General features: G+C 44.3%; 1 protein-coding gene across 1 annotated transcript; it reads left to right on the top strand.

The window, feature by feature from the left end:
* The first annotated feature begins 1,230 nt into the window (after positions 1 to 1,230).
* On the top strand, positions 1,231 to 2,716 carry LOC148880418 (metalloendoproteinase 4-MMP-like). The gene has a single exon (XM_088966983.1). It carries the CDS (start codon positions 1,439 to 1,441, stop codon positions 2,516 to 2,518), a length of 1,080 nt encoding a protein of 359 aa, XP_088823109.1. The 5' UTR covers positions 1,231 to 1,438; the 3' UTR covers positions 2,519 to 2,716.
* Positions 2,717 to 14,951: the final 12,235 nt, after the last annotated feature.

Raw genomic sequence — 14,951 nt, 5'->3', positions numbered from 1 at the left:
GAATTTTAATCGCCGGATCTGTTATCGTTGGAACTGGATCCACCTAGAACTTTAAACACCCAGAACTGTAATTATCGGTGGAATAAAATAAGGGAACAGTTACCGGTGGTGAAAATCAAATTAGCGATTAAGGCTATCGCCCAACACTCCACCTCCTGTACTAAAGTTCCCGCAATAAAGAACAAAAGAAAAAATAATAAACGAAAGAGAGTTGAAGATTGGACCAAGTTAATCAAGAAGAAGAGAGATGAGTGAGGGAAAGGGAGAAGGGAAGAAGAAAACAGAGAATTTGAACAGTAATATGATTAACTGAGATTGATTGATAATGCAGGAGAAGTGTAGTTGTAGATAACTGCTTCTGCATTTTCTACATTTTTTTAGGAATGGATTAAGAACAGTAGCTTCCCACTTCTCACATATTTGTAAAGAATTGTTAATGAATGTGTGCCACATTTCTCATATGCTTTTTCCATAAAATTGAGGTTGCCTGGAGTTGTTGCATGATGACCTTCCTTGAATAATGAAATATTTTGTCTTCTCATCTCTCAGAAACAAAGACAACATCGACAAGGAAAGCGATTCTTGAGTTTCTCTTCAAGAACCAGCTTCCCTTGTATCGACCTTGTAATTATCTGCCCCAGGGGATAAGAAGAATAAAAGCTTGGACTTTGGACGGGTGGATTATCTGATTGACCAAACCTACTACCCAATTTTCCTAATTAGTTAGCAATTAGCAATGGCATCGATCTTCCCCTTGTTTAACATGCTTTGGATTTGACCAATAAAATTGATTGACCAAACCTACTACCCAATTTTCCAAAACACGGTTCTTATAAACCGGCGGCCCGCCGGCCGGCCCCTGGTCCTAATGGTTAGAATCATTAAATTGGAATTAAGATTACTTAATTCATACAAATCTACTGAATTAGCAAAGACAGTTACCAGTTTGGTAAACAAAATCTTCAACCGAATTAGGTTTAATTAGTTAGAGATAGATCATACATCACTTTTGTTAGTAGAAGAACGAACCCCCCAACTCCTCCCTTCTAGATTTAATCAAAATTTATGACTTCCTTAGATTACTCGTTAGTAATTGAAACGAGAGCACCCAAGCCAAAAGCTTTCTTATTTGAAGAAACTATAAGGAAACAGCAGTGGTTCACCAACCATTAATATTTTATTATATATATAAAATAAATCAAAGCTAGAATCTCACAATGAAAAAAAGCACGAAAAGTAAGAATCTTCCATACTTGGATCATTTCGTGTGTCTGAGTCTTACCCCCTTCATCCTTCCTTTTCTATTGTATTCATACTTTCTTGCTTTGCTTTTATATGATACTTCCTTTATGACAAAGGTTCCCTCCATATCTCCAACCTCCAAAAAAATTCCAACCCTTCTGTTCCAAACAAAACAAAATCCACATAACTAACTATCATGTTCTTATTTTTCAGTTATTTCTCCCTCCTCTTCTTCCTCTTCCCTCCCTGTTCTCCCGCCAGAACCGCACCTGGCTTCACACCACCAGAATCTATAACAGTTTTAACTGTCAACGGTACCAACGATACATGGCACAATTTAGCGAGGTTTCTGGACTCCAGCAAGGGAAGCCACGTCAGCGGCATGTCGGAACTTAAGAAATACTTTCACCGCTTCGGTTATCTCCCCGTCTCCGATATCGACTTCACCGATACGTTTGACGCTCGGTTTGAATCCGCCGTGATTGAGTACCAATCCAAACTTGGCCTGCCCGTCACGGGTAAGCTCGATTCCAATACGCTTTCGCAGATTATGTCGCCGAGGTGCGGCGTGCGAGACACAGGACACGTTACTCAGTTTCATGCGACTCGACGGTATGCATACTTCGCCGGACAGCCGAGATGGGTGCGCAAGACTCCCGTAACGCTCACGTACGCGTTCTCGCCGGAGAATACTATATCGTACTTGACCACGGAGGAGATACGGGCAGTAGTTGATCGGGCTTTTACGAGGTGGGCAGCCGTAATACCACTGAGGTTCTCGGAGATAGAAGATTACGTATCGGCGGACATTAAAATCGGGTTCTATAGTGGAGATCACGGTGACGGAGAGCCGTTCGATGGGGTGCTGGGAGTGCTGGCACACGCCTTCTCCCCTACGAGCGGGAAGCTCCACTTTGATGCCGCGGAGAGGTGGGCGGTTGATTTTGGGGTGGAAAGATCGAAGGTTGCCGTTGATTTGGAATCGGTGGCGACACACGAAATAGGGCATGTATTGGGGCTGGCCCACTCTTCCGTTAAGGAAGCAATTATGTATCCTAGCTTATCACCCAGAAACAAGAAGGTGGAGCTGAAGCTGGATGACGTGAAGGGGGTGCAAGCTCTGTATGGCTCCAATCCAAACTTCAGTTTAAGCGCCTTATTGGCATCTGATACTTCTACCAATCAAGCCGTTGGTTCAAGAATCAGAACCTCCTCCAAGTGGGCCACCTCTATCTTGGTTTTGGCATCCTCGTTGTGGTGGTGCTGGTGCATATAATTGATTGGCACATTAGCTTATTAGCTTTTTCTTTTCTTTTCTTTTTTTTCCCTTTTATTATTTTTTTCTGGATCATAGAATTGTTTGACTTCAAAGGAAGTGACACAGATGACAGGAATTCTTTTATGTAATTTATTTCTTTTAAAATCAAATTATGCAATAAAAAAAAAAAGGGAACAAGTCAATGTACACGTGGCAGATTAGTGTGGTACGTGGAGTTCAATGTGCGGAGACAGGAGACTTTACCACGGTATGGATCGGGGGTCAAAAAGCGTAGGCTCCACGGTGGGCTTAGCTAACAATTACAAGGTCGACTCACTAAAGACTAAACTAAAGTTTTAATTAATTAAACACAATTCTAAACTCTAAGAGCTACTTCAATCAATCACGCGCACGGCGCATGACAGACAAGAATAATTCCAATTCCAAATGTCGTTCAAAGTTGGAACGTATTGGAAGGGATGGGCGAAATGGAACACGGAGCGAGTGGCCACTTGGTCCAAACTAGAGATACTAAAAGAACAGGTAAACTATTTGTTTGGATTATTAAGAACAAAAATAAACTACAGAGAAATTTGGATTTGTCACGAATCACACTCACGAAGCGCGGGATTTGCTCCTCACAAATGGGCGCCCCACAGGTACATCCATCCTGCATTGAAAGCATCTCTCGTGAATAATAATATCTAATATATACAGGAGAACCGAATTGGTTTATTTAGGTGACATAAAGAACCGAATCGGGACGGAATCGCTTCTCCCTCTACACTACTCTTTGGTAGGGTGACACATGGTAAGTACTTGAAAATGATGAGAGGTTTAGTGGTTGGTTTAGGGGTGTATGCAAACCAATGATCTGTTCCATCAACTCAGGTTGTGTTTGGTATCATTGGATCCATTGCCACTTCTATTGGTAATATGTTTGTCAATACAAATTTTATAAGAATATATTTTTTCTTTATCATAAATGTTTTGAATTATTAATATATCATTTGATACCATTAATGTTTATTCAAGAAATATTAAATTTAGTGTTTCTATTTTAAATGCTAACACCAAATTCAATTTCTATATTTTTTTAGTAGAATTAGTTATGTGATGTGATATGACGAGGTAATTTTTCAAAAATTTGTATTAACTAACCCAAAACATTGCAATTGGAAGCGGCAATGACACCAAACACAACTTCAATATTTGAATTCAATTTGTAGATAATTGGATTTGAGACGAACTTGAGTAGCTAATGGAGATTTGAGTTTATCAATATTCAATTGTCACCCTTCAATGTTAAAACTCCAATTCTCTCTTTTCTTTCTCTTTCAGTCATTCTTAAGTTTGCGGTACAGATATTATACTCACAAAAGAGTTAAGAGTTCACATTCTATGGACCTTTCGGTCCACTTACGATCTCCTAGAACTACTCTAGAAAGGTTTAAGGCCCTGTTCGATTTTCAGTAAGTTAATTACCTGGGTAAGTGCATTTGTCTCATCAAAGTGTTGGCAATTTTCCCCAGGTGGGAAAGATATTTACCCACCTAGGATATGGGTATCACTTATTCCCTGGTCTCCACATAAATTTGAAGAAAGAACATAGGTTTTTTGGTCAATGGGAACCAAAATCCTATTGACCAACTTTCCCCCTCACAAAATCCAAAAAACAAAACCCCCTAAATGAAGTTAAACATCAATAAAACTTGTGATTTGAATTCTATTTCTATCTTTCCTCCTTATTCTAGGTTACGATCAGTAAATAACTATCACCTTGTCTCTCAAGTAATATCACCTCATTTGGAGAGAGACAATGAACCCAATGACCTTATAAGTACTAGAACTATTCCTATGTTTAGGAGCAATAAGAGCAATTGTTAGATGAGAACTCGACAACAATGTCGAAGAATTTACTACCAACTAGGGGTGAGCATGGGTCTGTTCGATTTGGTTCCATGGAAGAACCTGGAACCTATCCTATAGGGGTCGTATCCAAGTTTTTGGAACCAGACCCTACCCTATGAAGGTCAGTTCCAAGGTTGGTTCTAGCCTTAGCGGTTCTAGGTCGGTTTCAGAGTCTACCCGTGGAACTTGTTCTTTCTTTACTCTCCTCCTTCAAAAAACAAATGAAACATATCATTTAAAAACTTGATTTTTAATTATGATAATATATAGTTTAAAACTTATATTATCTTTATTGATTAAATTGAGTAATTTAGTATGTAGATTATCATAATACATTAATATATAGTTCAAAATTTATCATATAATTTAAATTTTATAAATATTACCTTTTACATTATTTATTATACACATTCAAATATTAAAATGAAAACAAATGATCAAACCTCTTAAGTAATGCAATGGTCAAGTGAGAACATGGCTTTTGTAACAATGAATGCTTATCTTCAAATCTTCACATTCTTAAAAATTTTTGTGGTTTATTTCAAGGCAAGTTTGGTTCCAAAGTCGATTCCAACAAGGCCAACCAAGGCCGGTTCATTGGGTCAGTTATGGTAGGGTAAACCCCTAGACCCTAGAACCGACCTAGGTGGGCGTTGGTTCCATGAATTTGGAACTAGACCCTACCATGTAACAAATTGGGTAGGATTATTTCAAGGCCAGTCTAAAGGTTGGTTCCATTCGGTTCCGAGTAGAACCTACCCATTTGTTCACCCCTACAACCAACTATTTGAGGGGCAAGAAAGGTTTGTTCAATCCCCCCAACCATCCGATAATTATTTGCTTCCATCCGCATTCAAGGCATTCTTTGAGGTATCCTTATTGGCTATTGCCCTTATTTTACATAATAGAAGCTAAGAGTCAATTCCCTTCTTTTGGATTTCCAATACCAATAACTTATTTCTTCTCCCTTCATTTTTAATATTTTCTTCTAATTCTTGGAGATCTCAAAACCTCTAGAGCTTCTCAACAATCCGAGATAATTCTGTTATCGATTATGCTTTTCTGTAAGGCTTGGACATGATTTTAGGTCAGCAAGTTAAGGCTCAGGCCAAATACAGTGGGCCTCACTTTTTTTTTCAGCTTATCTTTTATCAAGACATAATAAAATGTCAGTATTTTTGGGTTTTGGTGTTGTTTTACATAAATAAATCAGTTTTATTTTTGAGTAATAGAAAATCTTTTTGTCCATTTTCTAGGCTAGGCATAGGCTCAAGATCTAGTTCAGCGGTCGGACCTCAACAAATTCTATTAATATAGAGGCAAAGTTTGGCCCGGACCATCTTGCAAACAAGTCTAATAAAGAAGCGTGGTGATGGAAAAATCGCAAGGAGAAGAAAGATTTGCTTGCTAGCATAATTTGATTTTATTCTATCATAGTATTCCTCGTTTTTTTTTTTTTTTCTTTTCTTTTGGGTTTCTTTGAACTTAGAACAAATGACAAAAGAAATAAAGTATGTGTTTAGTTCCAAGGGCATTTATAGATGGGGTGTTTCTCAGATAAACGTTCAATTGAAAAAGGTTACTTTAAACGTTTATTGCTTTTGTTGTTTGACTGGGCGTTTCAAGTAACACCCCATAAAGCTATCTTCCACCTCAGCTTAACGTTTATTGCTTTTGTTATTTGGTTTGGCATTTCAAGTAACACCCCTCATAAAGCTATTTTCCACCTTAGCTTACAATGCTCCAAGTAAGCATTTCAATTCAATAAATGTTTGGGCATTGGAAGAAGCTGGAATTTGAAGTTACAAGAAAACTATTAGAGTACTCGGGGTGGGCATTGTGATGCTTAAGTTAGCGATGAGTATATTGAGAGAGCTGGAAAGAGAGAAAGCTATAGAGTTTGAGAGCTAAATCGTGTGTACCTTCTCTGATCGAAGCGGGCGCCTTTATATAGGCGCAAGTAGTCGTAATCTTCACATAGCGCGTCCGAGATCTCCGAGAGGACATGGCTTATTTTTCCACCATGCTCAGAGGTGGTTTTATGCTCGGAAATGGTTTTCGTGTAAAGCGGTAGAGCTTATCCGATTGCCACCAAAGTGGGCGGCGCGGGAACTAGCTCCGTCGATGGGGTGACATGATCCTAGAGGATTTGGGGATGATAAGGCACACGTAGAAGAGGTCGGTCACCATGTCAGGTAGGTTGCCAGCTGGACCTTGGCCATGTCGATGGGATCTCGATGGGAGGTCACCCCTTATGCCAAGGTGTCTACAGATCGACCCTGTCGAGGTGGCATCTGTACACTCTCACAGTGTGCTTAATGTGTCCGAGGTGCATCCAAGGTGGTTCTAATGTAAAGTCCATGATTTAGGAAAAGTCAAGTCATTGCCTACGTGGCACCAAGATGTTAAGCAACGGCTCAGAAATTCTACATGGCGTGATGTCGCCGGAGGGCCAAATTCCCCATGTTTTGTTTTAGGGTTATTAGATCAAATTCAACGCCTAGGAGGATTTTTTTTTATTAAATCATTGGATATCCAACACTAGACATTGGACATCAAATGGGCCATTGTTAAACATCTTTTAAAGTTGAGTTTAATGAAAAAAACAAAATTTGGTCGAGTTTGAATCAAATTTGATGTAGGGGTGCAACTTGGGCAGCCCAACTCGAGTCCTTGCCTAGCTTCATACCTAGGGGTGCAACTTGGGCAGGCCCAACTCGAGTCCAAATCGGCCCAGGCCAAAATTTTACACGGGTTGGGCTTGGAATTTCGGTCCTTGGGCTGGGCTCGGGCTCAAGAAATTGGGCTTTTCTATTTTTTGGCCCAGGCCCGGTTTTATGCCTTAGGTAGTCTGAACCCGACCTGAGCACGGCCCAACTATACACATATGCATATATATGTTAATTTTACATACATATTTTGCATACATATGTACATAATTATATTTATACATATTTGTATAATTTTAGAGTGGGTTTATTGATCAACCCAAGCCAGGCTCGGGCCCTAGCTTGGCTCGGGCCCTAGCCCAACCTGAGTTCATTAAATTACAATGCAGGCTGGGCTCGGGTTGGGAAAATCGAGCTTGACCTCAGGCTCAGGCCTTAAGTCCAAATTTTAGGGTCGGGCCTGGGTTGATCATAAACTCGGCCCAACCCGCCCAACTTGCACTCCTATTCATACCTTGCAATGCCGCCCCACCTTGCTCTCTATTCATGAGGTGGTTTGATTTATGAGATGGGGTGCGTGAATTGAGTTAAGGCAGGTTAGGTCATGTTCAGGTTAAATGCAACCTTAAGTTCTAGGGGTGTTCATGGTTTGGTTTGGAGAAGTTTTTTGACAAAACTAGTAAATTACAATTTGAGAAATTCTTAAACAAAACGAACCATTTTAGTATAGAAACAATATCGGACCAAACCGTTCTATTATGATTTGTTCCAATTTCTAATATAGTTTGAGCCATTTTATTGGGCTTAACGCAATTAGAAAGCCTAAATAATATGCTTTCCTATATAAATAACAAATATAATTCAAATATCAAATTGAAATGTTAACACTTAACAAGTGTCACTCATTACTATTATATAAATTACATTCACAATTTCTCATACATAAACAACTCCTTTGCCTCGAATTACAAGTTAAAATTTGAAAAAAAAAAAAACAACAATAATGAATAAAATGTTAAAAAAATATATAAATACAAACATATATATGTTTAAACAAACACACACATTAATAAATATATTATAATACTTTGATTTAATAGGATTTATGATTTCGTGTGTGATGTAGCATGATCCGGGCACTCCTAGTTGACTGCTGACTGGCTCCTTGCTGGCAACGAACGGCACTTGAGAAGATGAAAGGAAAGATTCATAGGGATTTACCCGATGGGAATACTCCGATGCTTAAGTTAGTACTATGTATGGGAAGTAAAGGAAAAAACGAAGGCTGAGTGGAGGTCGCGCTTTTTTCCTGTACTCGAGAGGTTGAAGGTTTCCAAAAGAAGTTTCTCATCTGCCCTGAGGGCTTTTATAGGGGCGCTCTTTGTGAGATCAAGCATAACCGCCACTAGGCCCCTTGCCACAGTTGTTACTTGCCAGGGCTGCGCAGGTGGCCGTTGCGACGTACTCCTTACCCGGGCGAGTGACACGTCCCCAAAGTAACAGGCACGCCTCCGCCTACTGAGAGACGTGGGCACAGACTGACGAAAGGACGGGGACTACGCCGTCAGTGAGGGATATGGCGCAGCCTGATTGGTACGACCTGTCAGATAGAAGCTTCCTGCGGAATGCTCATGCGGCTCACTCGCGAGCTACTTTGTAGCGAGCTTGGGATACTTCAGGAGTACCCTTAGTAGAATTAGTCATCGGGATGACTTGTCTGCTCGGGAGCTCGAGTGAGCTGGTTTTCTTAGCTTGCGAGCTGAAGTTACCTCAGAATATCCCTTTGGGGGTAGCTCGGGGAACCGGGAGCTTGCGTCATGGCGAGCTCCTCCTTTTGTGTGATATGATGTGGTGAGCTGCTTTATGGGCCCATTACTTAGCTGTACTGGGCCGCAATGTTGAGTTGTCACTTACGTCAGATCAGTGTCCACATGTCGTCGTTTCATAAATCGGGTCTAATCATCCTTCATCAATTGCCCCCCACTCCTCGGGCTAAGAGTATCGCCTTAGCGTGGGGAGTTTATGAAGTGCGATGGACTGATTTAACCGAAATTCAAACTTGATTGATTACCCCCATTAAATGCATTTGCGGGAATCAAGAGATCTTTTGACTTCCCTGAATTTTCAGATTCCAAAAACGTGTTGAGGTGGCCTTCAATTCCGAACGTCGTGGAAGATGTGCCACCAATCGCCTTCGGTTTTCAGAAGGCATGCGGTCAGGATATCTGCAGACCGTTGGATCTGCTTTGATCCGGGCCATCAGTTTGAAAGGACGGGGGCTATAAATAGGAGGCCCCCCTCGTGCCCTATCTTCCTCCATGTCATCTTTTGGATTCTGAGGTCGCACTCTTCACCTAGCCTACTCGAGTTCCTCAGTTTGCTCCGTTCCGTCTTACTCTGGTGAGTCCCAATCGCTGTCAGCCATGTGTGGGTACCCATGCCATACCTATCACAGGGGCGATAGCCAGGATGATGATGCTCCCTCGAGCTCAGGAGGAGCCTAGGAGCATATTTTGGAGCCCTGGGAAGCCTCTGGCGACACAGCGTCTACTTCTAGGGGAGGGAGCCTAATACCTTTGGCCCTTCCTTAATCATAGTGGAGAGACTCAGGTCTCTGATCCACTACTTTCACCTCCCTGGGGACCTGGTTTATAGCCTCCCTATTGGCAACTTCCCCTGCACCCCTTGATAGTGGAGGTGCTGAATCATTTCAATGTCACTATTGACCAGCTTCATCCCAACGCTGTTCGGAACATGGTTGGGACTATATCCCTGTGTCACAAGTGCTACCTTCCTTTGGACCTTGATATTTTTTGCCTCTATCCTTTGCATAAAAAATGCTGCTCCTGGGGCTCCTCCGGAGAGGCGCTTTTATTACCTCTCCCCCGTCGCGGCTATAAGCTCTTATACAAGCTGTCGAATAAGATTTCTGCCTGGAAGCGGGATTACTTTGTGGTCCGTAACGCCGAGGGGTGGCCCTTTCCCACTACTTGGAGGGGAGCTATCCAGGACCCCAGGGCTGAGCTAGACCCTGAGACTCGAAAAATGATGTTGTCCTGAGCATCAATAGGCTTCCATTGCTCAGACTACTTAGCCGAGGAGAAGCTCATGCAGGCAGGCTTGAGCCCGGGTAGGTCGGTCTTTTAGGTCGCATAGTGCCTTGTGACTATTGTGCAGACATCATGTTTAGTTGGACTAATGCCTTGTGGTCTTGGGCAGCCAGAGACGCCAGGTGAAGAGGACGCGCCCCGACCGAACCCCACCTTCGGGAAGCACTGAGTTCAGGTCTACCGAGTCGGTCCTGCCCTCTCCTTCGCCCGAGGTTCTGATGCCCCCTCCTGAGGGGACTAGTGGGACTAACCCTGGGGGAAGCGAGCTCCCTCAGCCGGGGGAGGTACCCTTTAACCCCCTTCAGCCCCGTCCTTACCCCCGATTCCCAGTGGGAAACTGGGAAGGGGTAAATGATTATCGGGTAGCTCGCCGGAGGAGTCAGAAGGCAATCACCAATGATGAAATCGCTCAGTGGGGAAACATGGAGCCCGGAGATCTCTCCGCGTTCGCCTCTGCTCACTGCATGGTGGTAAGTGACCTTCTTCTCTCTTCCTCTCTTCTTTTGCCCTTTTTCACTATCTTCTGATCTTTCTTTTTTGCCAATAGGTAAATTCTGCCATCCATGCCATGGCTCTCCAGACGCGCATCCATCGTGTCGATGCCCTCGACCAGTGTGTTGCCAACCAAAAGCTCCAGGTCGAGCTCGACTGGATCCGGGGTGAGCTCCATCACACCCGCAAGGGGAGCGAGTCTCAGGAGCTGCTCGTCCACGACCAGGAGGCTCAAATCGCTCGGCTTACTGAAGAGAGCGCACGATATAGGGAGGAATCGTCGAGGATGGCGGGGGAGAGGGAGTTTCTCAGGCAGCAGGTGCGGGACTTGGAGTCCACTCTTCTGAATCAGACCTGAAACTTTGATCAGATGGTGGAGGCTGAGCGAGAGAAAGCGATATGGGATTTTAAAGACTCCCAGGAATTTCATGACCTCCAGGCGGAGTATGGTTCAGGTTCGTACTGCTCGGGGTTTAAGCTCTACCGGTGGCTAGTTCGGAAGAAGTTCTCTGGGCTCAACCTCGATGGCATTACTATGAAGGGTCTGTCTCCTGAGACAATGGACCAAGCGGATGAAGAGGAGCTTGATTCTCTGGAGGATGAGGAGGCGGATTCTTGAGGTGGAGATTCTCTGGGCTTCTATGGCTTTCGGGTACCGTAAACCCAGTCTTTCACAAGTTTTTGGTTGGGCGGTTGTGCCCTCTGATGATCAACCTTTCCCGAGTTGTTTAGCTCGGTTATTGCACTTGTTATTATTATTATTATTTTTTTTTTTTACAATGAAAGTTTCTTCCTTCTTTTGAGTATGATGAACTCCCTTTATTTTTACTAAAGCAATCTCATCATTTGAGTTGTTAAAGTTACATACTTGAAGTAGGGCTCTTCAGTAGACGTTATGTCGATTTGTCACATTTAAGCCCCTGTGGTATACCGCGGAGTGATTACAATGTGTGCCCGAGGTTGGCTATTCCTCAGTTCGACCAATGTGTCAGGACGAGCTATGCTTCGTAGGGTTTAAACCCGACCCGCTTACGCTTTTGATATTTCATACCTTGCCTTCGCCGTTGAAGTGTCTTTCTTCACGCCGAGGTCTTTGTTAGCTCAGTGTTTTGTCCCTTGGGTTGAAGGAGTGGCTCGTGGCCCACTCGCGGAGTTTGCCCATGCCAGAGAGGTAGTTGGGTCCTATTGTGCTGAGGTCATATTAGCCCAGTGTTCTAGCCCTTAGGCTTTGGAAGGGACCCGTAGTCCGCTCCTAGATTTCTTCCAGGCTGAAGAGGCAACTGGGGTCTTCTTGTGCCGAGGTCATGTTAGCTCGGTCTTCTAGCCCTTAGGCTTTGGGAGGGACCCTTAGTCTACTTGATTTTTACAGATCAGATAATATTGCCTCAGGTTGACAATATTCCATGCTCAAGGTACTTTTTTCCCTTCGAGGGTCTCGAGCTCATACGTTCCTTTCCCACTTGTTTCACTCGGTAAGGACCTTCCCAGTTGGACCCGAGCTTGCCAGCACTAGGCTCAGGCACCATAACTTTACGAAGGGCTAGGTCGCCAACACGGAGGTTTCACCTCTTGACCCTAGTGTTATAGTACCTACTCTCTCCTGGTAGGTTGCGGTCCTAATGTACACGAGGTCCCTTACTTCGTCGAGTAGGTCGAGGTTGGTACATAACTCATCTTCGTTTGTTTGATCGCTATATGCTTCTAGGCACAACGTTGGTACTTCGATCTCTGCGGGAATCTCTGCTTCGGTGTCGTAGGTGAGACTGAAGGGTGTTTCTCTTGTGGCAGTCTTCTCTATGGTTTGGTAGGCCCATAGGACACTGGGTAGTTCATCTGCCCACAATCCTTTAGCTCGGTCCAGCCGTGCCTTTAGTCTGCGGAGGATGGCTCTGTTCGTGACGTCTGCCTGACCGTTTGCTTGAGGGTGCGCGACTAAAGTAGAGTTCTGTTGGATCCCCATGTCTCGGCACCAATCTTGAAATTTGATGTCCTCGAACTGTTTGCCATTGTCAGAAATCAATACCCGAGGTAGTCCAAAGCGGCATATAATGTTCTTCTAAAAGAAGTTTTGGACATTTCGGGCTGTGATCGTCACTGAGGGCTTAGCTTCTACCCACTTGGTAAAATAGTCCACCGCCACTACTAAGAAGTTTCTTCCACCCATTGCTGGTGGGAATGGCTCAAGTAGGTTGATGCCCCACTGCGCAAAGGGCCACGGGCTGGTGAGATACTTGAGGTCGGTAGCGGGTTTGTGGTAAGGGCCCTACCCCCCAATATTGGTATGTCTCTGACATTTGTCACATTTTCTAACGAGTTCAATGGCGTCTACCTTCATTATTGGCCAATAATGCCCTTGCCGAAGCGCTTTCTGGGCAAGGGCCCTACCCCCCAAGAGTCCGCCGCACAGACCCTCATGAGTGTCGCGGAGTACGAGCTTGGCTTCGGTAGGTCGCAAGCAACGCAGGTAGGGGAGCGTGTAAGATCTCCTGTATAGCCGCTCGTCTATCATAACGTATTTAGCTGCCTGGCATTGCACCCTTCTAGCGGCATTGTGATCTGCAGGGAGGGTCCCGGGTAACAAGAAGCTCATGAGTGGGTCAATCCAGCTTGGCTCTGCTCGAATGACGAGAGCGACCTCCTCTGCCCCCCCCCCCCGAGAATGCTAGACCGAGGCAGGTCCTCTATGTACACGATTCTCATGGTGATGTCGCTAGTGCTGGCTAACTTGGACAGGGCATCGGCCTCGGCATTCTCCGACCTAGGGATCTGTCTGATGAAGTGTGAATGGAAGTTGAGTAGGGCCTCTCTAACTTTGGCTAAGTAGGCGACCATGGTCGGGTCGCGAGCTTCATATTCGCCCGTGACCTGGTTGACTACGAGCTGGGAGTCGCTGCAGATAACGATGTGCTTGACTTTTACTTCTCTGGCTAAGGCTAGTCCGGCTATCAGCGCCTCGTATTCTGCTTCATTGTTAGATGCCTCGAACTCGAAGCGTAGCGCGTACTCCAGTTTCATGCCGCTTGGGCCGTGCAAAACTATTACGGCACTGCTGCCCTGTTGGTTCGAGTAGCCATCTACATGAAGGAACCAGGGCTCCTCATCCCAGCTCGCGGTTGGCCGAGCTAGGAGAGGTGCCACATTGGCTACTACTTCATGGGGTTCAGACTTGACCGACCCGGGAGCTTCGGGCTCACCCGAGGTGGGAGTCTCGTTCTCAACCGGACTAGGAACTTCAGAGTTGAATTTGCATTCGGCTATGAAATCTGCTAACGCTTGGGCCTTAATGGCAGTTCACGGCTTGTACTGGAGGTCATACTCGCTGAGCTCAATGGCCCACTTCGTCAATCGACCGGAGACCTCGGGCTTAAGCAATACTTGCCTCAAAGGTTTGTTGGTAAGGACGATAACAGTATGAGCTTGGAAGTACGGGCGGAGCTTCCGGGCTGCAATTATCAATGCGTATGCTAGCTTTTCCATCTTCGGTTATCTCGTTTCTGCTCCCTGCAATACTTTACTAACATAATAGATGGGTCATTGGACCCGATCTACTTCCTTTATTAGTACTGAACTGACCACCTCGTCACCGAGAGGTAGAGTTCCAAAACATTGCCCTCATCGAGCTGGGTTAAGGTCAGCACGCTAGTAAGGTATTCTTTGAGCTCATTGAACACGAGCTAGCAATCTTGGGTCCATTCAAACCCTTTGCTCTTTATTGCCTTAAAGAACGGCAGATAGCGGTCCGCCGATTTAGACATGAAACGGCTTAGGGCGGCTATGCAACCATTCAACCTCTGAACTTCCTTCAGCTTTCAGGGTGGTTTCATTTTCAAGATGGCCTTAACCTTATCTGGGTTGGCTTCAATGCCGCGCCGGTTAACGATGTATCCTAGGAACTTACCCGAGGTTACACCGAACACACACTTGTTTGGATTCAATCTCATATTAAACTTACGCAAAATTTCAAAAATAGAACGCAAGTCTTGTATTAATTCATGTGAGAATTAAGTTTTGACAACCATGTCGTCCACATAGCATTCTACTTTTCTGCCGATTAACGGTGCATATAATTTATTTACAAGCCTCTGAAAGGTTGCCCTTGCGTTTTTCAACCCGAAGGGCATCACCTTGTAACAGTATAGGCCGAACTCCGTGATGAAAGTTGTCTTTTCTTCGTCTGTCAGGTCCATCTTGATCTGGTTATAGCCTGTATAGGCGTCCAAGAAACTTAGCAACTCATGCCCTGAGGTCGCGTTCACCAGATGATCGATT

The sequence above is a fragment of the Nelumbo lutea genome, chromosome 1, assembly GCF_056320005.1.
Source record: "Nelumbo lutea isolate HS-2025 chromosome 1, American lotus-T2T, whole genome shotgun sequence".
Taxonomy (NCBI): Eukaryota; Viridiplantae; Streptophyta; class Magnoliopsida; order Proteales; family Nelumbonaceae; genus Nelumbo; species Nelumbo lutea.
Note: the sequence above shows the minus strand (reverse complement) of the source record. Positions and strands in the feature narration are given on the sequence as shown.

Coding starts and splice junctions, on each gene's coding strand:
- LOC148880418 (XM_088966983.1), top strand. CDS start 1,439: ATGTTCTTATTTTTCAGTTATTTCTCCCTCCTCTTCTTCCTCTTCCCT.